General features: G+C 44.3%; 1 protein-coding gene across 1 annotated transcript in view; it reads left to right on the forward strand.

Moving 5' to 3' along the window:
• pde11al (phosphodiesterase 11a, like) overlaps nucleotides 1-23,182 on the forward strand; it is a 461,489-nt gene that overhangs the window by 405,690 nt on the left and 32,617 nt on the right. The window contains exons 15-16 of the mRNA XM_070879912.1: nucleotides 18,349-18,449; nucleotides 20,102-20,179. Coding sequence (XP_070736013.1) covers nucleotides 18,349-18,449; nucleotides 20,102-20,179 — 179 coding nt within the window. The remainder of the gene's footprint in view (nucleotides 1-18,348; nucleotides 18,450-20,101; nucleotides 20,180-23,182) is intronic.

Raw genomic sequence — 23,182 nt, forward strand, 5'->3', positions numbered from 1 at the left:
CTTGCAAACGTATCCTTTGAATCGGCTTGAATGGAAACGATGATCACCCCGCAGCGCCAACAAGGTGTTAATGGCCTTGCATTCATCACCCTTGATAGTGGACTCTGAGACATCTGCGGACGTGTAGCTGCAGGTATGTGTGACTTACCCTGTACGTTGCGATTCGAAACCAACATCATTTTGTTCACAGTACTTGTAGCAGCACTTGTGTGCTGAGAGATTTGCTTAGTATTGTCACTGGTGGCAATGAACGCCCGGGCTATCGCTATGGCCTTACTCAAGGTTGGGGTCTCTACAGTCAAAAGCTTGCGAAGTATGGTTTCGTGGCCAATGCCAAGTACGAAAAAGTCTCTGAGCATGTGCACCAAATGTCCTTCAAATTCGCAATGTCCTGCAAGGCGTTTCAACTCGACGACATAACTTGCCAATTCCTGGCCTTCAGACCTTTGGTAGGTGTAGAACCAGTACCTCGCCATCAGAACGCTTTCCTTCGGGTTCAAATCCTCTCGGACCAGTGTGCACAAATCGTTGTACGATTTCTCCATGGGTTTCGCTGGAGTGAGCAGATTTTTCATGAGGCCGTACGTTGGTGCCCCACAGAGGTTGAGGAGGATCTCTCTACGTTTGGCAGCGCTCTCTTCCCCATCTAGCTCGTTGGCCACGAAGTATTGGTCGAGTCGCTCCACAAAAGTTTCCCAATCATCTCCCTTCGAAAATTTCTCCAGGATGCCCACTGTTCTCTGCATCTTTGGGTCGCTATCTGTATCTCGTCGCCAGTTGTTGTGCATGGAGAAAGAGTCAGACTGAACACTGTGAGTTCAAAGTAAATTGTGACAGTCTTTTATTGCAGGTCTCCAGAGTGCCTCTCCAACCTGTGAAGCCTTCTTAAATACCTGTGCTCCCAAGGGATTATGGGATCCCTTGGGACTCCGGGAATGAGCTCTCTGGTGGCTGTACAGAGTAAATACAAGTTCACACATATAACATGCAGCATGCACGACATTGGGGTGGGGAGTTGCCCAGGCCCCCTCAAATGCCAGCGTATCTTCCTCGCCGGGTCTCAACCCTCCCCATTCCCGCAGGGGCCCACATGTCCATCTGGATGCTTGTAGGCTTCATCTCATTGGACATAACAATTTCCAGTACTGTGTCATGTCCCGAATGAGCCAGGAATTCCCAGCATAGGAAATCCCCAACCCTGTCTCCACTGCCTGAAGACCTTTGCCTCTCTTTCCTGCTTTAAGACGCTCCTTAAAGCTGCATCTTTAACCAAGCTTTTGGCCACCTGCCTTAATTTCGTCTCATGTGGCTCAGTGTCAAATTTATCTGATCTGTCTTGTAACACTGCTGTGAAGTGCCTTGGGATGTTTTACTACATTAAAGGTGCTATATAAATAAAAATAGTTGTTGTTGTTGTAAGCGGTGGGCTGTGGTTCCACAGCAGGCCAGAAAATCCTAGAAATAACAAAAACCCACCACAATTAGGTCCCTGCCATTTTCCAGTGGGTTCCACTGGTGTCTTGCTAGAGCTACAGCTGGATTACAGCAGTGTACCTTGAAAATTCAGGACCAATATCTATAAAATGGCAAGTTGTCTACCTGGAGCAAGCATTGTACATAATTGAAGAAATGTTAGAAGGTATGTTGAAGGGAAGAGGAACAATGGTAATAGTCCATTAGGGGTAAATGACAGAGAGATATAATACTAGGTCTTAATGACATGAGGATTGCCTCTAAATTTAAAGCTAGGGGACACAAAGTACTACTCTCCAGTATAATTTCAAGCTTGGGAAAGAAAGGGAGTTCATCAAGAAAATTGAAGATATAAATAAGTACCTGGCAACATGGGGCATAAATAATAGTGCTCGCCTCGCTGCTCCTTCTCCACCTGGGTGTTGACCCTGCCGCTGGTCTCGTTTCTCTCCAATGGACTACCTGGACTCTGGTGATGTCAATCCAGTCACCCTCCTCGAAGCTGTCACATTCCTGGAACAGCTTGCGCTGTTCCCTGCAGGGGCTGGCTCCTCCTTGTATCCCCGACCTGCCACGATGGTGTTCCCTCGCAGGTCGGGGGGCGGGGGGGGGGGAAGATGCAGCGGGGAGCGGCGTTCGAGACCAGCGGGGAGCAACGTTCAAGACCAACGGGGCGTGGTGTTCGAGACCAGCGGGAAGTGGTGATCAGAGGAGCTGAGCTGTGGAGGGTCGATGATGTCGGGGCCCTGGAGCGGTGGGGTCATGGCCCAGGAGCGGCTGAGTCATGGCCCAGGAGTGCTGGGGTCGTGGCCCAGGAAACGGCCGTGTCGGAGTAGAGGAGCGAAGGGGTCGTGGCCCAGGAGCGGCACAGCATATAACAACAGCGGGGTCAGGGCCCAGAGATGGCATTGCAGAGCTTGGTCTCCAGTTGTCTTGGTTAACCCTTGCCACTGGACCAAGACCTTGCTCTGTCAAGCCCGTGTGGTGGCTGCTGTGCAACGGCCACTCCATGTTAAAAGAATTCACGCATAGGCATCTTCCACCCTTCAATTGGTGTCGAAATGGGTCATCCTCGACACAAGGGACTGCATAATACTCTACTACTATATACAAATAAAATGTGCACCTTCTTAAATAACTGGGAAGACTTGCAGAATAAAAAGGATTGGTACAGGAATGACGGGCTGCGCCTAAACCAAGAAGGAACAAAAAGGACTTGGGAACAACTTTGCTGTAGCAATTGAGAATCATTTAAACTTAAAAGGTGAGAGTGGGAAGGGCAGAGGAAAAAACAGATCGCAGGTAAGACTGATCTCAGGGTAGAAGGTTATCAATAGATGGGTATGAACATAGACCAGCATAACAAGAACTGGAGACCAGGAATAGGCAGACGCTGGGGAACATCAAAGGAGGTAAACCTAAAACAAAATGCATCTACATAAATGCTAGATGCATTAGAAATAAATGCAACAACTGTTGCCTGTTGTTGTAGCAGTAAGGAATTACGATGTAATGGGAAGGACAGAAACATGCCAGAGGATGCAAACAAATTTATCATTCAAGGCTGTAGAGCGTAGACAATAAAGGAGGTGGTGTAGCTGTATATGTTTGGGATACCTGGGCGATAAATGAAGTTGCAAGAGGGCCAACTACAAAATGAACTACTCTAGTACGACATCTCAAATATGAAAAATTTAGCTTATATTAGAGATGTGCTACAACCCACCATGTTAGCATAAGAAGGAGCACTATTTTCTCTAAGAAGATTAGGTGAGAACTGGAGAGTTATTTTAAAAGGAGACTTCATCAACCAAATATGCACGAGGAAAAGCTAGTATAAAAACAGAGAGAGTAATTTTAACTATGGACATGAACAGACAACTGGTAGTTGTGGATTGGCTGTCTATTATACATCCCGCGCAATTTTCATCTTTATTGATTTCAATCTACAACTGGCAGCCGATCCGTAGCTGCCACTTTTCCACTCACGCCCAAACTAAAAATGATCCCCAGCGTTGGTCAATGTAATACATGACTACTTTATGATACAATACATCCAGCAAGCTACGAAAGGTAATGTTCATCACTGGTAATTATGAGTGACAAAGACAAGCTGCAAGAGATGGAAATCGTAGCATCCCTGGGGATAGCAAACACAGAATGATCAAGTTTAATATGATTTGAGAGTCAGAAATACCTAAAACTAGGGGCTAGACTTTCCACTTCATATCGTCCATCTATGGCCCATCTATCACCCAAAATGGACCTCTATTGCCCATTTTGAGCAAAAAGTGGAAACTAGGCCCAAAACATTGCCGGAAAAACAGGTGCCTAAGTTTCCACTTTGATCAGCGAGATGATCGCCCAAATGATCGCCCACAAAAGGCCCATCCCAAGTTTTGGCACCTGGCAGGCACTTTGCTGGGCCGATGCAAGGCTCAAAAAAGTGCTGAGAAATAGTTGCTTTTACTGGGCCTAAGAGAAGGAAATGGGCACTACGGACGCCATTTTGAACTTCAGAGGAAGGGTGGAGGATTAGTTGTGAGTTATTTAGAGAGTTAATTTAAAGATAATTGTACTCAGAATATTGGGACAGGGAATATAAATAGGTATTATCAAATTATTTTTGGTAAATAGCTTTTATATATTGAAATTATTTTGTAAATATCTTTTACATAGTGAAGTTATTTACTGATATTGTTGGGGCCTATCAAACTGACTGGTATACAGCGTAGAGAGTACAGAGAGTGCAGAGTACAGTGATTAGAGAGTATAGAGTATAGAGTATAGAGTAGAGTAGGGAGATTATTAAAATTAGTGAAAGTAATTATTGATAATGATATGGGGCCAATACTTTCCCTGCCTTTAATTGTAACTGCTCACACACTGGTTACTGAAAGGATCAATCGAAGAGGTGGCAGAGTAATGCGTAGACGGAGACGAAGACAGAGGAGGAGACCGTACAGCCAACGAAGGTACTTGGAAAAGCAATCTTACCTGAACTTGTTTGAAAATGCTTGTCTTAGGAGGTTGCGATTCCGGAAGGAGGTCATTGATGACATATGTCAACTCGTCAAGGGTGATCTGCAGCCTTCCAGCACCATCAGAACCACGCTGTCCGTTGAAGTGAAAGTTACTGCTGCCCTAGCCTTCTACACATCGGGATCGTTTCAGGCTTCAGCTGGGGACATCTGCCATATCTCTCAGCATACTATACACTGCTGCATTCGACAGGTGACTGAAGCCTTTTACGCTTGCAGGATGGACTTCATAAGCTTCCCAATGACTAGGGAGGCACAGACCGAGAGGGCTTTGGGTTTCTACAGGATATCACAGTTCCCCAAGGTACAGGGAGCAATAGACTGCATGCACATTGCCCTGAAAGCACCCTTAAAGAAAGCGGAGGTGTTTCGTAACAGAAGGGGGTTCCACTCACTAAATGTGCAGCTTGTTGTCGACCACAATCAAAAATTTTAACTGTGAATGCTACATTTCCTGGCTGTATCCATGATGCGCATATCTTATGTGAAAGTGCTATCCCTGATCTGTTTGTCAATCAGCCAGAAGGTCATGGTTGGATGTTGGGGGATAAAGAGTATGACCCTCTGCGTAATCCCTTCACTGAAGCACAGAAACGGTATAATGAAAGTCACATAGCGACTCGCAACATCGTTGGAAAGACAATTGAAGTCCTAAAGCAGCACTTCAGGTGCTTGGATCATTCTGGAGACAGCCTACAGTACCACCCTGACCAGGTCGCAGAGTTTATTGTGGTGTGTTGTAGGCTGCATAACCTAGCTATAAAGAGAGGACAAGTAATGCCAGATCGGGCTGCAGGTCCACCTCCAGAAGGAGGGGAGACAGAAGAGCCAGCCTGTGAGGATGAAGAGGAGGAAGAGGCGGAAGAGGACGCAGGCAAGGACATAGGGGAACTCAATCAGCCTGGTGATCTAGCACCGGTACCACCAACCCCTTCTCGAAGACCAGTAGCCAGGGGCAGTTACACGGCCACTAAGCTGTTGCGTCAGGAGCTCATTAATGAACGCTTTGCATGAACTATCATTGTGGATTTTCAAATGTTCATTTACAGTTAGGGTTAATCAAAAATTTCATTTGTGTGGGGTTTCATTGTTGTCTTGCCTGCACTGGCCTATCATCGGCCTTAGTGCTTAGGTTAAGTAAAGTTTAACTAAAGTACTGCTATAATAAAAGAATAAACAAATAAAGATGAACAACTGTAAATTTGTTAACTAATGTAACTAAGAGAGAAGGCACAAAATTTGTTGAATTAAAGATTTTTTTTATTAACAAAGGTAGAAAAAGAATTTTTAATAAACTATTAAACCCTCCCTCCACCTCCACCCACCGCCCCCAACCTACCCTTCCCTCAAATCCCAATGAACATTGAACAAAATGATAACAATTTTCCAATAACAAAAAACAATTCAACAATGAAAAACACCCCCCTCCCCCCTTCCTACCTGCAGCCACGTTTTGGTCTACGCAGACCGACAAGAATGTATTGTGCAGAGTGGGACGGCAAGACTTCCTGCCGTGGTGGAGGTGATGGAGTGGAAGCAGAAGCCTGAGGCTCCACTTCCGAGTCAGGAGGAACAGTGTCCTCCGTACTCACTTGCGAGCTCAGGGTCTCGCTGCGAGCTGACACGACACCTTGGGGTGCAGCGCCATGTCCAGCCAGCAACGCATGCATAGGGCATTGGTTGTGGCAGTCTGCTGCCGAATGGCCTCCAACGTCTCCTGTGCTGTCTGTGCTTGCCCAGAAGACCAGTTGGAGAAGTTCGTGCAGAACTCACTCCAGGTTGCTGGAAACTGGCTCCAGTTCGCGGAGAACTGGCTCCAGTGTCTGGAGAAACCCATGAAACCCAGGATAAGGTCGCGAACGATCGCGACCATCTCCCTGCACAGGGATATCAAGCTCTCCGTCTGGCCCTCCATGGTAGGCGATTGCTCACCCCACTGACCGAACCGCCGTGGGGTCGGTGTTTGCAACGTTACACGCCTTGGCTTCACCACATGCATACTGCTTGGTCCCGATGCATCATCCATCACAATAGAGATGGCCGCAGGTTGTCCCCCCTCCCACAAAAACAATTTTGTTGTCTTCCTCCTCCTCCTCCTCTTGCTGTTGCTCAACATGTGTCAGCAGTTCCTCCTCTTCCTCCTCTTCCTCCTGCGAGGTATTTGAAGGCTCAGGAGTAGTGGATGTCTCCACTGACTCTACGGATAATTGACCTTAGAAAGACGAATGAAATTTCTAAACAACTTATAACAATACATATCAATACATATCAATATTTCAATAACCCAAAACATTACAATACTTTTCAATACCTCATATGCACAAGGGTTCACCAGGGCTAACATGACCTCATTTGTAAATCAAGAGTACATCAAAAGTATATATCATATTGCATTCCAATTGCATAACATTACATGCATAACTAAGATATTTTTAGTATGTATTTAGTAATGTTTGACACATTGCACAGTTCCCATTACTCACAAGACTCAAGGGTCTTGAGTCCTTCTCCTCTCACTTTCTCCCTCCATTTTGATTTTTGTTATATATTGCAATATTTCAAGATTAAAATATTGTGACCACAAATATAATTAAAGTTATAATTATTTGCAATTCAAAAAAATAAGCCAAAGATCTTTCAGATTAGTTATTTTTAGATTCAAATTCACGATTCACTGTCACCAAACACAAAAGCCTCCTTCCGCTTTCTCTCTCTCTCTCTCACTGACCCTCCCTGTGCTTCTGAGCATGTGTGATGACCCCTGACCTCTCAAAACACAGCAAAGAAAATCAACCACAAAAAAAGCATCCCACACATGTGCAGAATAGCGTTGCTAGAGAAGCTTTTTTTTCTTCTTTGACTTCCATTTTCAGTGGGCGAACGTGAGATTGCTGAAAAATCACATCACCCATTTGACATCGCCGGGGTAAGGCCGAGTGGAAAATCGCAAAAAAAAATGGGCCTTGTGCTGGTGATCAGCAAGGCCGAGACGTCCCTCATCGCTGGAACATGGCCCATTTTTTGGGGCCTTAGCCACCTAGTGGAAAGTCTAGCCCTAGGAGTCTGGTATATAACTCTAAATTCAAAGCAATAAAGGCACTACTAAAGCCAATGAATTGGGAGTTTCTTCAATAACACTTCAGTAGAGGTTGAATGGGACACCTTTAAAGGTATAATACTGACCATGGAGGATAAATACACTGCTAAAACAAATACACTCAAACTAAATGAACATGACCTAAATGGATTAATAACCAATTAAAAATGAAATAAGGAGGGAAGGTGACCTCTACAAAACTTGCAGGGATAAAAGGGAAGAGATTTACTGGAATATAGGAAAATGCAGAAACATGATAAAAAATTGATCAGAGAGGCAAAGAGAGACCTCGAAAGAGGCACAGCAGCAGAAGCTAAATACAACAGTAAAAAAAGTGCAAATACTTTGATGAAATGAACAGGGTGGATAAAGAGGAACCAGTGGATGTGGTGTATTTGGACATCCAGAAGGCATTTGACAAGGTGCCACATAAAAGGTCACTGCACAAGATAAAAGTTCACGAGGTTGGGGGTAATATATTAGCATGGATAGAGGATTGGCTAACTAACAGAGAACAGAGAGTCAGGATAAATGGCTCATTCTCTGGTTGGCAACTAGTAACTAGTGGGGTGCCGCAGGGATCGGTGCTGGGACCCCAACTATTTACAATCTATATTAACGACTTGGAAGAAGGGACTGAGTGTAACATAGCCAAGTTTGCTGACGATACAAAGATGGGAGGAAAAGCAATATGTGAAGAGGACACAAAAAATCTGCAAAAGGACATAGACAGGCTAAGTGAGTGGGCAAAAATTTGACAGATGGAGTATAATGTTGGAAAGTGTGAGGTCATGCACTTTGGCAGAAAAAATCAAAGAGCAAGTTATTATTTATATGGAGAAAGATTGCAAAGTGCCACAGTACAGTGGGACCTGGGGGTACTTGTGCATGAAACACAAAAGGATAGTATGCAGGTACAGCAAGTGATCAGGAAGGCCAATTGTTATGTATGTAAACATTATAACTGTGTAAGACTTGCCACCAGAGGGCACACCTGTTGGAGGCCCAATGGTCACCTGCATACCTCATGCAAACGAGTATAAAAGATTGTCTCCCATGCTGATTTGGCACTCTGGAGTTTTATTAAAAAGACTAAGGTCACGTCAGTTTAAGCTTACAGTACTCAGTCTCGTGGAGTTATTCTAAACATAACACCAAGGGAATATTGGCCTTTATTGCAAAGAGGATGGAGTATAAAAACAGGGATATCTTTCTACAGCTTTACAAGGTATTGGTGAAGCCACACCTGGAATACTGCGTGCAGTTTTGTTTTCCATATTTATGAAAGGATATACTTGCCTTGCAGGCAGTTCAGAGAAGGTTCACCTAGGTTGATTCCGGAGATGAGGGGGTTGACTTATGAGGAAACGTTGAGTAGGTTGGGCCTCTACTCATTGGAATTCAAAAGAATGAGAGGTGATCTTATCGAAATGGATAAGATTATGAAGGGGCTTGACAAGGTGGATGCAGAGAGGATGTTTCCAGTGATGGGGGAGATTAGAACTAGAGGGCATGATCCTAGAATAAGGGGCTGCCCATTTAAAACTGAGATGAGGAGAAATTTCTTCTCTCAGAGGGTTGTAAATCTCTGGAATTTGCTGCCTCAGAGAGCTGTGGAAGCTGGGACATTGAATAAATTTAAGACAGAAATAGACAGTTTCTTAAACGATAAGGGGATAAGGGGTTATGGGGAGCGAGCGGGGAAGTGGAGCTGAGTCCATGATCAGATCAGCCATGATCTTATTAAATGGCGGAGCAGGCTCGAGGGGCCGTATGGCCAACTCCTGCTCCTATTTCTTATGTTGTTATGTTTTTATACTCTTCAACAGCAAGAGGTGACAGCCATAAAAGATGCAAATGGATCAAAACTTCGGATGAGTATGTTCTGAATAATGGTAAAAATTCTGAATGATTACTTTCTCCAAGTATTTACAGGGAAGATATCGATAAAATCAATGAATATAATGTAAATGAGATGAAATCCTATAAAAAACAAGTAAGTCCCTGTTACATATGAATAAAGAGTCTGACTGGATACTGTGAGCTCAAAGTAAACTGTGACCTTAGTCTTTTATTGAAGTTCTCCAGAGTGCCTCTTCAGCCTGTGAGGCCTCCTTAAGTACCTGTGCTCCCAAGGGATTGTGGGATCCCTTGGGACTCCAGGGGATGAGCCCTCTGTTGGCTGTACAAGGTATATACAAGGTTACATACATAACAGTCCCCAGGCACAGAAAGTATTTATCCCAGCATGCTGAGCAAGACTAGGGAAGAGACTTGTGAGGCAATGACAATCATTATGTAGGATTCAGTGACCACTGGGTGGTACCAATAGTTTTGAAACAGGTAACATGCTTCTCATATTCAAATATGGGGACAAAACACACATGGGCAACTACAGGCCCGTCAATCTTACTTCCATTCTGCTTATATAATAGAATTGAATATCAACAACATTCAGTGTTTATATAAGTACCTTTAATATAGAAAATTGTCCCAAGGCACTTCACACAGATGCAAGGAACAAAATGGCACTGAGTCAATAAAAGAGGTGTTAGGAAGGTGATCAAAAGCTTGCTCAAAGCTGTGGGTTTTAAGGAGTGTTTTAAAGGAGGAAATGGTGAGAGAGAGTGGTTTAGAGAGGGTGTTCAAGAGCATAAAGCATGTTTGCCAAGGGTAAGATGATGGCGAGGGATGCAAAACAGGCCAGAGTCAGAGCAGCAGAGAGTTCGGTGGAAGGTAGTGTTTGTAGGATTGGAGGAGGTTACAGATATAGGGAGTGACGAGGCCATAGAATGATTTAAATACAAGGATGGGAAGTTTTAATTTGAAGCATTGGAAGAACTGGAGCCAGTGTAGGTCAGCAAGGCTGAAAGGCAAGCTAAGCTTCATGTGGGATAGGGTAAATGCAGCAGTTTATGGAGGGTGGGAGATGGAGGCTGGCTGGGAGAGCATTAGTCAGTCAACCAAGGCATAAATGATGGCTTCAGCAGCAGAGGTAAGTTATGTTACAGAGTTGGATGTTGACTGTCTTTGTGATGGAGAGGATATGAGATCGGAAACTCAGCTCAGAGTCAGATCGGATGCGAAGGTTGCAGATAGGAGTAAACTTGAGAATTGTGTGTACAATAATAACCTAATAAACAGTCGTCAATGTGGATTCAGAAGGGAAATATCCTGCCTGGCCAGCCTACTTGTCTTCTTCAAGGAAGTGACATCCCAAGAAGACTGTGGGAAACCTCATGTTGTGGCATAGCTAGACTTCCAATAGGCATTTGGCAATGTTTCACATGAAAGGCTATTATTTGAAATCAAGACATTAGAGGGGAGAAATTGGTTATCACCCCATTTGGGGGCGGGAATTTTTGAGAGGCAGGAAACGTAGCACCAGGAGCTAAAGTTTCCACACTCTCAAAAAGTTGCTTTAGCATTCCTGGAAGGGAGTGGAGCCCTAAATCAAGCACTCCAATTCCCTCTTGGAGTGCTAACGGGATGCACACTTCAGCAGCGCTGCACACTGGGCCTGCAGCGCAGCCGCATACAAAGGGCCCTTCCCTCCCTTATAGGGAAGGGCCATCACTGCAGGCCCTACAATTAAAAAAGGACCTCCCTGGACCACCAAGGGAGTGGGTGCCAGGCTGAACGATCGCAGGCAGGACCCCACAAAGAAAATGGAGGAACACAGCAAAAACAAAGGTACGTTTTTTTTTTACTTACCTTGACCACATCGCTTTTAATTATTATCCCGGTAGCAGCTGGCCGCCCGATCCACGCTTCCAGCAGCTGCCGGTGTTTTCACCTGGTGTGCTGCAAAGGGCGGAAGTAACTTTTGGGGCCAGGATGCTCGCGGGGTGCAGGAGATCGGGGCACAACGCCGTAGTGCCACCTCTAAACTCCCACCCAATATGGCGGGAGTTGATGTCAGCGCTGCGTCCGGGCGTAAACATTAGCACTCCATTAGCACCCCCGGAGACACTAACAGAAGGCGTAAATGCACCGAATTTCTCAGCCTAGGTATTCTAGGCAAATCCTGGGAATGGATCAAAAATTGGTGAAAGGTAGAAACAATAAGTACTTATTACAGCAGTTATGTCAGGGTGGAGAAGTCATAAGTGAGGCCCTAGGATTGGTGTTGGGATCACAACTGTTTCTAATTTATGCAATGACCTGGATTCAGAAACTCAATCCAAAGTGATCAAATTTGTACTTAAGGACAAACTAGGCGAGGCAGTGGAATCGGAGGAGGCAGCTTAGAAATCACAGAATGGATTGAATAAAGTGTGTAAGGTGGCAAAAACAATGACAGATGAAATGTAATGCAGACAATTATAAAGTACTGAACACAGGTCTCTTGCAGCTTTATTCTTAACATTAATGTTGTTGGAATAGCCAAGGATGAAGTTGAAAGTGACCTTTGTAGGCTCGATGCTGAACAATCAATTAAGCCAATAGAATGTTGAACTACAGAGCCAAAACAGTGGCACGCAAGACAGAGGACGTCACGGTCAAACTTAACAGTGCTCTAGTAGGGCCACATCTGGAGTACTGTGTCCACTTCTGGTTACTATGGCCTAAGGGACACATTCAAACAGTGGGGATGAGGCTGTTCCCTGGTGTAAAAGGAAAGGATTGGATGGGTCAAATGGCCCGATTCTATGCTGCAACATTCTATGTTTCACCCTTGATAGGCCAGGCCGTGAGGTGTTCCTTGATACATGTGATGTGTTGTGCTTTCACATTCAATTTAGGCACCTGTCGTATGCAGTGGACCTCTTCATTAAAGCCCCTCCATCTGATTTATTTTCTGTAGACACTTAGACATGATGAATTGACAGATTGCCCGATTTATTCAGCAAAAGTCTGCCTGAAAGGAGCCAGTGAAAAACAAAATTCTGCCAGCTCTCAAGTTGAGTATTAGTTTTAACGCAATGGAAATTTTCAGTGATATTTTCATGCACTTTGCTGTTCCAAACATTTTTCACTCGGGACCTTTTTGCTTAGTCCAAAGAGGCCTTACACAGTTCGAACCAAGTAATCTCACAGGGGCCTTGTAAGGCCCTTCAGGGTTCATCGGCAACATCTTGCTGCTGTGCACCTCCTGCTGCCTGACTTTTTTAAGTGGGTTGGGCTCCTGATTGTACTTTTGATGATTTCATTTTAGACTGCATACTGCCAGTGTTTAATGCTGGTATTTGTCATTAAACGTGGCATGTGAACATTGTTTCCACTGTTGTACCCCACATTATGAGGTTAATTGGCTGTTAGTCACTCTGTAAACATTAGCAACACTCATTAACACTCAGTGGAAACGCTGTGCTGGCAATAAATATATCACCTACATATTTACAGATAACAAAAATGTTAATGTCAGCGTTAAATCATTCCAAACCTACTGCATGTAGGAGAATTCAGGCTAAACCATCTAGATGCATACAGATAGCCACCTCTTCCTACTAACATTTAGTAATAATGGTCAGTTGAGAAATAAATTTTGGCTATCCTTGTTGCTCAGTTCATAAATACACTGCCAACTGAAGTACTGAGTCAGACTTATCAGTTTGATCCCTGGTCTGTGCTGCATTTACTAATGTCAGACATAACTATAATCAGGATGTTACAAACAGACCCAGTACATCTTGGTTAGGGAGAGGGAAAAAAATCAGCTAAGGTACCTGCTTCTAATCATGCTCCAGCAAACCCTGCTACAAATAAGTGTATGTTGGTGGAGACAGGCTGTGGTTCCACTGTGATGCCTTCTCCAATCGAATAGTCTGTCAGCACTCATTGTCAAAGCTCGCTCATGTAAAGCGGTCACTTTTCCTAAATACCAGAGGCCAGCACGCACCTGTAGAACATGACGAAGCACATTTCAGTGTTAGAAGTACTCTAATAGATTTGCACATGGGCCCACCCATCCTTGCCGACCCTTAGGTTCAACTGGCGGAGCGCTTTTGTTTTTTTTCCTTTCTGTCTTGACTTTAGTAATCTTATTATGTCACGGATCAAGCCCAGCAGCCCCACACAAACTAATTTCTAGGCCAGAGAGTTCAAAATTCCACAAACCCACAGTGTACCATCTCTTAAGATATATATCAGCTTGCCTTAGTAGGTAATGCTCTTGCTTCTGGGTCAGAAGATTGTAGGTGTGAGCTCATAATCTATGCTGAAACTCCAGTGCAGTTCTGAGGGAGTTTGGCATTGTTGGAGGTGTCATCCTTTAGATGAGATACTAAACTAAGGTCCTGTCTTCCTGTTCTGGTAGCCCAAGTGGACTTTAATGCTGGGATACTCCCCTTCAGGTGGAGTTCTGGCAGGGTAAAATCTTTTCCCATCCCTCCAGATCCACTGTGATCCTGACCCATTTCCCTGGTTTTGGGGTCATTCTCTATGCAGGCTTAATTCCTGGCAGGAATCATGCCACCAAAAGTGAGTAACCACTAAAACAGTGGAAAATCTTGGCAATGCAGCAGTGAGGATGCCATTGCAATACCAAGAGAGGCAAAGGGACATCTTAAAGGCACAGAAGCACCCCTAAGATTGGACCAGACTTATGTTGGCTGCCACAATCTTTGGGGGATTTCTCACAAATTACTGCTTCCTAATATGAGCTACAAATTTCCTCAATGCCTGGGGTGCAATTCTGGATTAAAAGGGGTGAGAGAGGACTGGCACGCGTCAGGCCCTAGAAACACCAGGTTGCCACCCTAATGAGCAACGCATCCCAATTCTTGCTCAGGGCTGAGATTCTTAAATGGCATGACATTTAAAAGAAGATGGGAGCGACAGGGTGGCGTAACCCATCAAATGTGGTTCACTCTTCAAGGCGTCTTCGGAGCACCTCCCAAACCTGTGACCTCTACCACCTAGAAAGACAAGGTCAGCAGGTGCATGGGAACACCATCACCTCCAAGCTCCCCTCCAAGTCACACACCATCCTGACTTGGAAATATATTGCCGTCCCTTCATCATCGCTGGGTCAAAATACTGGAACTCCCTCCCTAACTGCACTGTGGGCGTACCTTCATCATATGGACAGCAGCGGTTCAAGAAGGCAGCTCACCACCACCTTCTGAAGAGCAATTAGGGATGGGCAATAAATGCTGGACTTGCCAGCGATGCCCATATCCCAGGAATTAATTTAAAAAAAACATTTCCTAAGCTCCCAAGATCTGGCTGCTGGAAAGATACAGTGTACAGGTAAGTAGAGGAGCAATTGTGGTGCCCACAGGAATGTCTAAGGCTTGGACTTGCCCTGGAACACTCCAGAGGACCACAGGTAGACACAATGAACATAAGAATATAAGATATAGGAGCAGGGTTTTTTTTTATTCATGCACAGAATGTGGACGTCGCTGGCAAGGCCGCCATTTATTACCCATCCCTAATTGCTCTTGAGAAGGTGGTGGTGAACTGCCTTCTTAACAACTGAGCAGCTTGCTAAGCCATTTCAGAGGGCAGTTAAGAGTCAATCACAATGCTGTGAGTTTGGAGTCACATATAGGCCAGACCGGGTAAGGACGGCAGATTTCCTTTCCTAAAGGACATTAATGAATAGATGGGTTTTTACGACAATAGTTACATGGTTCCCAGCTGCGGTGGTGGGATTCGAACACTTGTCTCCAGATCATTAGTCCAGGCCTCTGGATTACTAGTCCAGTAACATTACTACTATGCTACTATTCCCAAAAGCCATGCAGTCTTTCAAACCTCTCTGCCATTTAATAAGATCTTGCCTGATCTTCTATCTTAACACTACCTCCTTGCACTATCCCCATATCCCTTGATTCCCTTAGTATCCAAAAATGTATCGATTTCTGTCTTGAAGATACTCAACAACTGAGCATCCAAAGCTCTCTGAGATAGAGAATTCCAAAGATTCACAACCCTTTGAGTGAAGAAATTTCTCCTCATCTCAGTCCTAATGGCCGACCCTTTTATCTCCATGTGTAAGGGAAAGCTGCATAGCAGCAAATCTGTGAATTACATAATTTGAAGAAATGGCAATGGTCAGCAAATTCAGTCAAAAAATATTGAATAGAAATCATTTTTAAATCTGGAAAATAGGTAAAAATTGAAAATGAAAACATCTGAATGATAATAGGTCCGAAAAGTCTCGATCTTACTCTGCTACAGTAGGTGCAGTGGAGTTGGAATCCCAATGCACTCAATGACTTTGCTTCTGAACAGACCAAAGTATTCAGGGTTAGGGAAGGATCAGTTAACTTCAATAATTCCAGATGTAATGCTGGAAAACCATTCTGGGGAAAAGCTGAGATGACAAGCTGAAAATAGCACCGACTTTGGAAATCAGTGCCCAATGGCTCAATTTTCCCCAATTATCTGCGCCGTTTTTTTGCCGTCCACCGTTTTTTTGGGAATAAATTAATATCTCCAAGTTTCCCTAAAGTTTCTGCGCCAGCGTAATTCACTTAGGTGTGATATTTTAGGCTATGATTTTTTTTACCTCATTGGGGGCGTAACCTGCTACCGGTGCCAATTCTGGCCATTTAAGCAAGTTTGGCCAACTACGATTTTTGTTAAGACGGCGTATGTGACCGCTCTGAAAAACCTTCTGGGCAGTTAACAAAATCAGCACAGGTAAGAGAATCAGTGCAGAAGATCCAGTTCCACAGCTGGTACAGCAGCAGCAGGGAGGGAGAAAGAGGGTTGGGGGGGTGGGGGGGGGGCATTCTGTCAGGGCTAAGAGTGGCACCGGCTCCGGGGAAAGGAGGCCTTTCGGCCTGGGCTAGAAGCGGCACTGGGCACCGGCTCAAGGGGAGGGAGGGCTTTCGGCTTGGGCTAGGAGCGGTACCGGGTACCAACAGGGAAGGGAGGCCTTTCAGCCTGGGCTGAAAGTGGCACCAGCTCCGGGAGGGGAGGCCTTTCGGCCTGGGCTAGGAGCAGCACCGGCTCCGGGGGGAGGAAAACCTTTCGGCCTGGGCTAGAAACATAGAAACATAGAAAATAGGTGCAGGAGTAGGCCAGTTGTATGGCTGAACATACAACTTCACTACCCCATTCCTGCTTTCTCGCCATATCCCTTGATCCCCCTAGTAGTAAGGACTACATCTAACTCCTTTTTGAATATATTTAGTGAATTAGCCTCAACAACTTTCTGTGGTAGAGAATTCCACAGGTTCACCACTCTCTGGGTGAAGAAGTTTCTCCTCATCTCGGTCCTAAATGGCTTACTCCTTGTCCTTAGTCTGTGACCCCTGGTTCTGGACTTCCCCAACATTAATAAGAACATGAGAATTAGGAACAGAAGCAGGCCATCCAGCCCCCTGAGCCCGCCCCGCCACCCAACAAGACCACGGCCGATCTGGCCGCGGACCCAGCCCCATCCACCCGCCCGCTCCCCACAACCCCCAACTCTCCCATTGGTTAAAAATCTATCTATCTGTCCCGTCAGAATTTTATATGTTTCCATGAGATCCCCTCTCATCCTTCTAAACTCCAGTGAATACAGGCCCAGTCGATCCAGTCTCTCATCATATGATAGTCCTGCCATCCCGGGAATCAGTCTGGTGAACCTTTGCTGCACTCCCTCAATAGCAATTCCTCAGATTAGGAGACCAAAACTGAACACAATATTCCAGGTGAGGCCTCACTAAGGCCCTGTACAACTGCAGTAAGACCTCCCTGCTCCTATACACAAATCTCCTAGCTATGAAGGCCAACATACCATTTGCCTTCTTCACCGCCTGCTGAACCTGCAGGCCAACTTTCAATGACTGATGTACCATGACACCCAGGTCTCGTTGCACCTCCCCTTTTCCTAATCTGCCACCATTCAGATAATATTCTGCCTTCGCGTTTTTGCCCTAAAGTGGATAACCTCACATTTATCTACATTATACTGCATCTGCCATGCATTTGCCCACTCACCCAATCTATCCAAGTCACCCTGCAACCTCATGGCATCCTCCTCACAGCTCACACCGCCACCCAGCTTAGTACCATCTGCAAACTTGGAGATATTGCATTCAATTCCTTCACCTAAATCATTGATGTATATTGCAAATAGCTAGGAGTGGCACTGGGCATCGGCGAGCAGGGTGGGGGTGAGTGGGGGGGGGAGGGAGCCTTTCCAATTCATACAGCTTACAGGATAGACTTTTGGCACAAAGACTCTTTAATATTTTCATGTTGGTAAGCTGCTGCCTTAAATAGCTGCAAGGTGCTTGCGCAAGTTGCTGTGAGTTGGCTAGAATGAGTCCCTCGTTACCCTGGCAACCCGATCTTTTTGACGCACATCTTAGGCTCCACCCACAGAGCTTAAGGACAATGTGCGCTGGGCCACATTCACAAGTTAAAACCGGGAAACTTTCAACTTTTTTTTGGTGTATTCAGGCCAAAAAAAAGAGGCATAACTCTTCAAATACACCAAAAAACAGCATTGGGGAAAATTGAGCCCATTATCTGATATGAAATGGTCTGCAGTATTTTTACTCAATTTCTATCTTAAACACAATAAAAATTGTATCAGACAAATACAAAAAAACCTTCCAACTAGGAAAGTCACTTTTAAAAATAAAGGACATTCACTAAATAAATGTGCAAAAACCTTTGCTTAGTCCTTGTAATACTGAATTTCCTATCTGAATTTTACCTTTAAAAATGTAGCATTTAATTTTACACTGGTTTTAATTTAGATTCAATATTTTAAATCCCCAGGAACAGCTGCTTCAAACTTTTGTGCATTTACACCAAGCTACTGTGCTTTTCCTTTTATTTTAGGGACACAACATTTTTGCTAACCTTTCATCCAAGGACTACAGCGACTTGATGCAGCTGCTAAAGCAAGCCATCCTGTCCACTGACCTCATGCTTTATTTTGAGTAAGTGTTTCCATTACAGCTTAATTATCTGCACAGATTTTACATTTAATTTTATTATTGTTACTGTTATAAATGCAATGCCGTTTAGCAAATGTACCATTTTGCCAAGTTGACTCAGTTGGTAGCACTCTTGTCTCTCAGTCGGAAGGTTCAAACTCTATTCCAGGATTTGAACACTTCAACATCTTCTTCTTCTTAGGTGGTCCCTTGTATCGAGGATGACTTGTTTCCACTCCAAAAAGGGATGAGTTCATTGGTGCTCCAGAACTACATGTTGAAGGGTGGAAAATGCCTGTGCATGGATTTTTTTAATGTGTGGTGGCCGTTGCACACCAGCCACCACACGGGCTTGACAGAGCTAGGTCTTGGTCCAGTGGCAAGGATTAACCAAAACGACTGGAAACCAGCACTGCTGCACGGACCTAGTGCGCACACATATCGCAGTGTGGGCTGGCCCATGCTGCCCCTGGGCCTCCGCCTCTTCTGGGCCCTGAACTCACGCCTCTCCTGGGCCCTGATCACATCGCACTACAATCTCTCGCCGCTCCCTTACCGCTCCTGCTGTACCTGCCCATGCTCCAATCACCGACCTGGATTATGGTGACTTCCAATCCAGTCTTCTCCTTCACTGCCATCGCCCTCCTGCACCAGCTCGCGCTGTACCTTGTTATGGTATGCTGTCACGCTGCTCCTCCTTTAAAGGCCCCGACCTGCCGCTGATGGTCTCTCGCAGGTAAACAGTACATACTACATTATTGGAAGTGCAAACCTTTGGATGAGATTTTAAACTGAGGCCCTGCGCAGGTAGATGTAAAAGATCCCACGGCACTATTCGAAGAAGAGCTGGGAATTCTCCTGGTGTCACTCGTGGAATGGTCAAGCCATGCGCACCAAAATCCTCAGCACCAAAAACAAATTATCTGGTCATTCATTTTTGTGTTAATATTTAAATTGGCTACCATGTTTCCCAAAAGCACAACAATGATTGATCTTCAAAAATAGTTCATTGTTTGTAAAGCAGTTTAGGATGTGAAAAGGCACTGTATCAGTGCAAGTTCTTTCTTCCTTCTTTGTATATGTTTTGTGAAGTGTAAACTTGCACATGTACAAAAGTAGTGACAACTGCTGACATCACTCATAGCTGTACAAGTACCTGTATCCATACGCAAACCCCCAGGAGGAATTTAAGTGTGCCAAGATGATTTGCCTTCCAAATTTTCCTCCCCAGGCTACACTTAACAGTTATTTGAAAACTAAGCATCCATTGAATTAAAGGTATTGAGGAGATTAACAAGTTATTTGACCATGTTTATTGCTGCACTACGCGTGAACTTTATCAGATGTACTAATTGTAATGGGCTGGTTCAATTTGGTCTGTATTACTGGCAATTTGTATTTTTAGTATGTTAATGTAAGCATTTTAAAACCTGTTTCATTTAATCAAATAATTAGCAGATTGCTCATATATCAACATTTATTGCTGACTGAAGCTAATTGGATGCAAGCAGTTATATGGCATACTCAGTTGTTGGTTTGTTGGAATGTGCTAATTTCCCTAAGTGTAGTATATTAACCGTGTGCAGAATTGTAATGCTACATTGCTACTCATAACAGATACAATAAAATATTTCCTCTTTCTCATTTAAATGCAGGCAGCGCACAAAGTTCTTTGAGTATGTAATGTCTGGGGAACTTAACTGGCATCTTGAGAAGGGCAGGGAAATGTTGAGGTAACCCAGGATTCTGAAACTGTTTCATTTTTACTCATAACAGTATGTGATTGCGATAATAACATGGCTAGATAATTATGCTTTTATTGAAACTAACTTCCAGTGAAATAAGCAACATGTCAAAGATGAACAACAGCTTCTTGTTTGCTTTGCTACATTAAAGGGACAATATAAATGCAAGTTGTTTAATTTTGACTTTTACTGGTTTCCTTAGGCTTTTCATTTTCCCTCTAATTCTCTAACTCGCCCCATACTTCATGAAAACACAGACTGATGATGGGGTACAGTTCCAAGAACAATGCAGGTTCTCCAGTACCTATTCCAGTAGCTAAAGACAATGGACGTAATTTTCCCACTGCCGGGCGTGCGGGTTTGGGGGCCGGTCAGCAGTAAAAATTGCCGAAATTACGAGCGGGTTGGGAACCCGCCATCTTGCGCATTTAACTAGTGCGCCTTGCCTAGCATGCTACGGACTCGAACGGCAGAGGTGGGCGACCTAATTGAAGTAATTCATTGCTTGTTGTGAGACACTTAGCAGGGTTTTTAACCAGAGCTTTTGATTTTTACTGGATTACCATGAGTTTCACGCAGCTCAGGAACCTTGTCGATCAACCTGAGGCGGAGGCTCAGCGGACATTGAGCGGGGTCATTAATGGAGATAATGGAAGTCTACATAAATACTCCCATATTACACCTCATTACTTTCTAAGGGAAAGGCTCTTGTTAACTCCATTTGAGCACAGATTTAGGTGTCTAGAGAACTGGTTGGCAGAGAGGAAGCAAAGAGTAGGAATAAACGGGTCCTTTTCAGAATGGCAGGCAGTGACTAGTGGGGTACCGCAAGGTTCAGTGCTGGGACCCCAGCTATTTACAATATACATTAATGATTTAGATTAAGGAATTGAATGTAATATATCCAAGTTTGCAGATGACACTAAGTTGGATGGCGGTGTGAGCTGTGAGGAGGATGCTAAGAGGCTGCAGGGTGACTTGGACAGGTTAGATGAGTGGGCAAATGCATGGCAGATGCAGTATAATGTGGATAAATGTGAGGTTATCCACTTTGGTGGCAAAAACAGGAAGGCAGAATATTATCTGAATGGTGACAGATTAGGAAAAGGGGAGGTGCAACGAGACCTGGGTGTCATGGTACATCAGTCATTGAAAGTTGGCATGCAGGTACAGTAGGTGGTGAAGAAGGCAAATGGCATGTTGGCCTTTATAGCGAGAGTAATTGAGTATAGGAGCAGGGAGATCTTACTACAGTTGTACAGGGCCTTGATGAGGCCACACCTTGAATATTGTGTAAGTTTTGGTCTCCTAATCTGAGGAAGAACATTCTTGCTATTGAGGGAGTGCAGCGAAGGTTCAGCAGACTGATTCCTGGGATGGCAGGACTGACATATGAAGAAAGACTGGATCGACTAGGCTTATATTCACTGGAATTTAGAAGAATGAGAGGGTATCTCACAGAAACATATAAAATTCTGACGGGATTAGACAGGTTTGATGCAGGAAGAATGTTTCCGATGTTGGGGAAGTCTAGAACCAGGGGTCACAGTCTAAGGGTAAGGAGTAAGCCATTTAGGACTGAGATGAGGAGAAACTTCTTCACTCAGAGAATTGTGAACCTATGAAATTCTCTACCACAGAAAGTTGTTGAGGCTAGTTCGTTAGATATATTCAAAAGGGAGTTAGATGCGGCCCTTACGGCTAAATGATCAAGGGGTATGGAGAGAAAACAGGAATGGAGTACTAAAGTTGCATGATCAGCCATGATCATATTGAATGGTGGTGCAGGCTCGAAGGGCCGATTGGCCTACTCCTGCACCTATTTTCTATGTTTCTATGTTTCTATTACACTTCTCCCTCCTTAATGAAGAGTTATTATAACAAACAATCATCATACATAACTTGCATGGTTATACATGACAAAAGATATGGACTTATTTTGCCATATTTACAAATCAAGCTTAACCACTTGTTTTCTGTTTCGAAGAATATACCTTCGCTCTCGAACAGAACCTTCCAAACATGGTGATGAATTTAAACTCATTCGAGGCTGATCCTGAGGGAAGTTTTCCTCCAAGGGATGCCCTTGATTTCCATTTGAACTCTCTCTAACTTCAGACTGTTTGTTTTCCTGACACGCACTCAGACTTAAATTCTGACTTTCTCTTGGATTTGTTTCCAGTACATTGGATGTAGGATATGCTACTGGTGTATCAAAACTATCTGATGAGTCAGAAATAAATCACTCCCACCTTCAACTTCCATGTCTGTGGGTAAAATATGATCAATGTGAACAAACCTAACCTGTCCATTTATCAAACATCTTGACCAAATATGACCACATCTTGACCACATATCTTAGACTGGGTGTTGTGTAATGAGAGAGAACATTAATTAGCAATCTCATTGTGCGAGGCCCCTTGGGGAAGAGTGACCATAATATGGTGGAATTCTGCATTAGGATGGAGAATGAAACAGTTAATTCAGAGACCATGGTCCAGAACTTAAAGAAGGGTAACTTTGAAGGTATGAGGCATGAATTGGCTAAGATAGATTGGCTAATGATACTTAAGGGGTTGACTGTGGATGGGCAATTGCAGACATTTAGAGAACGCATGGATGAATTACAACAATTGTACATTCCTGTCTGGCGTAAAAATAAAAAAGGGAAGGTGGCTCAACCGTGGCTATCTAGGGAAATCAGGGATAGTATTAAAGCCAAGGAAGTGGCATACAAATTGGCCAGAAATAGCAGCGAACCTGAGGACTGGGAGAAATTTAGAACTCAGCAGAGGAGGACAAAGGGTTTGATTAGGGCAGGGAAAATGGAGTACAAGAAGAAGCTTGCAGGGAACATTAAGGCGGATTGCAAAAGTTTCTATAGGTATGTAAAGAGAAAGAGGTTAGTAAAAACAAACGTAGGTCCCCTGCAGTCAGAATCAGGGGAAGTCATAACGGGGAACAAAGAAATGGCAGACCAATTGAACAAGT

This window comes from Pristiophorus japonicus, chromosome 5 (genome assembly GCF_044704955.1).
Source record: "Pristiophorus japonicus isolate sPriJap1 chromosome 5, sPriJap1.hap1, whole genome shotgun sequence".
Taxonomy (NCBI): Eukaryota; Metazoa; Chordata; class Chondrichthyes; family Pristiophoridae; genus Pristiophorus; species Pristiophorus japonicus.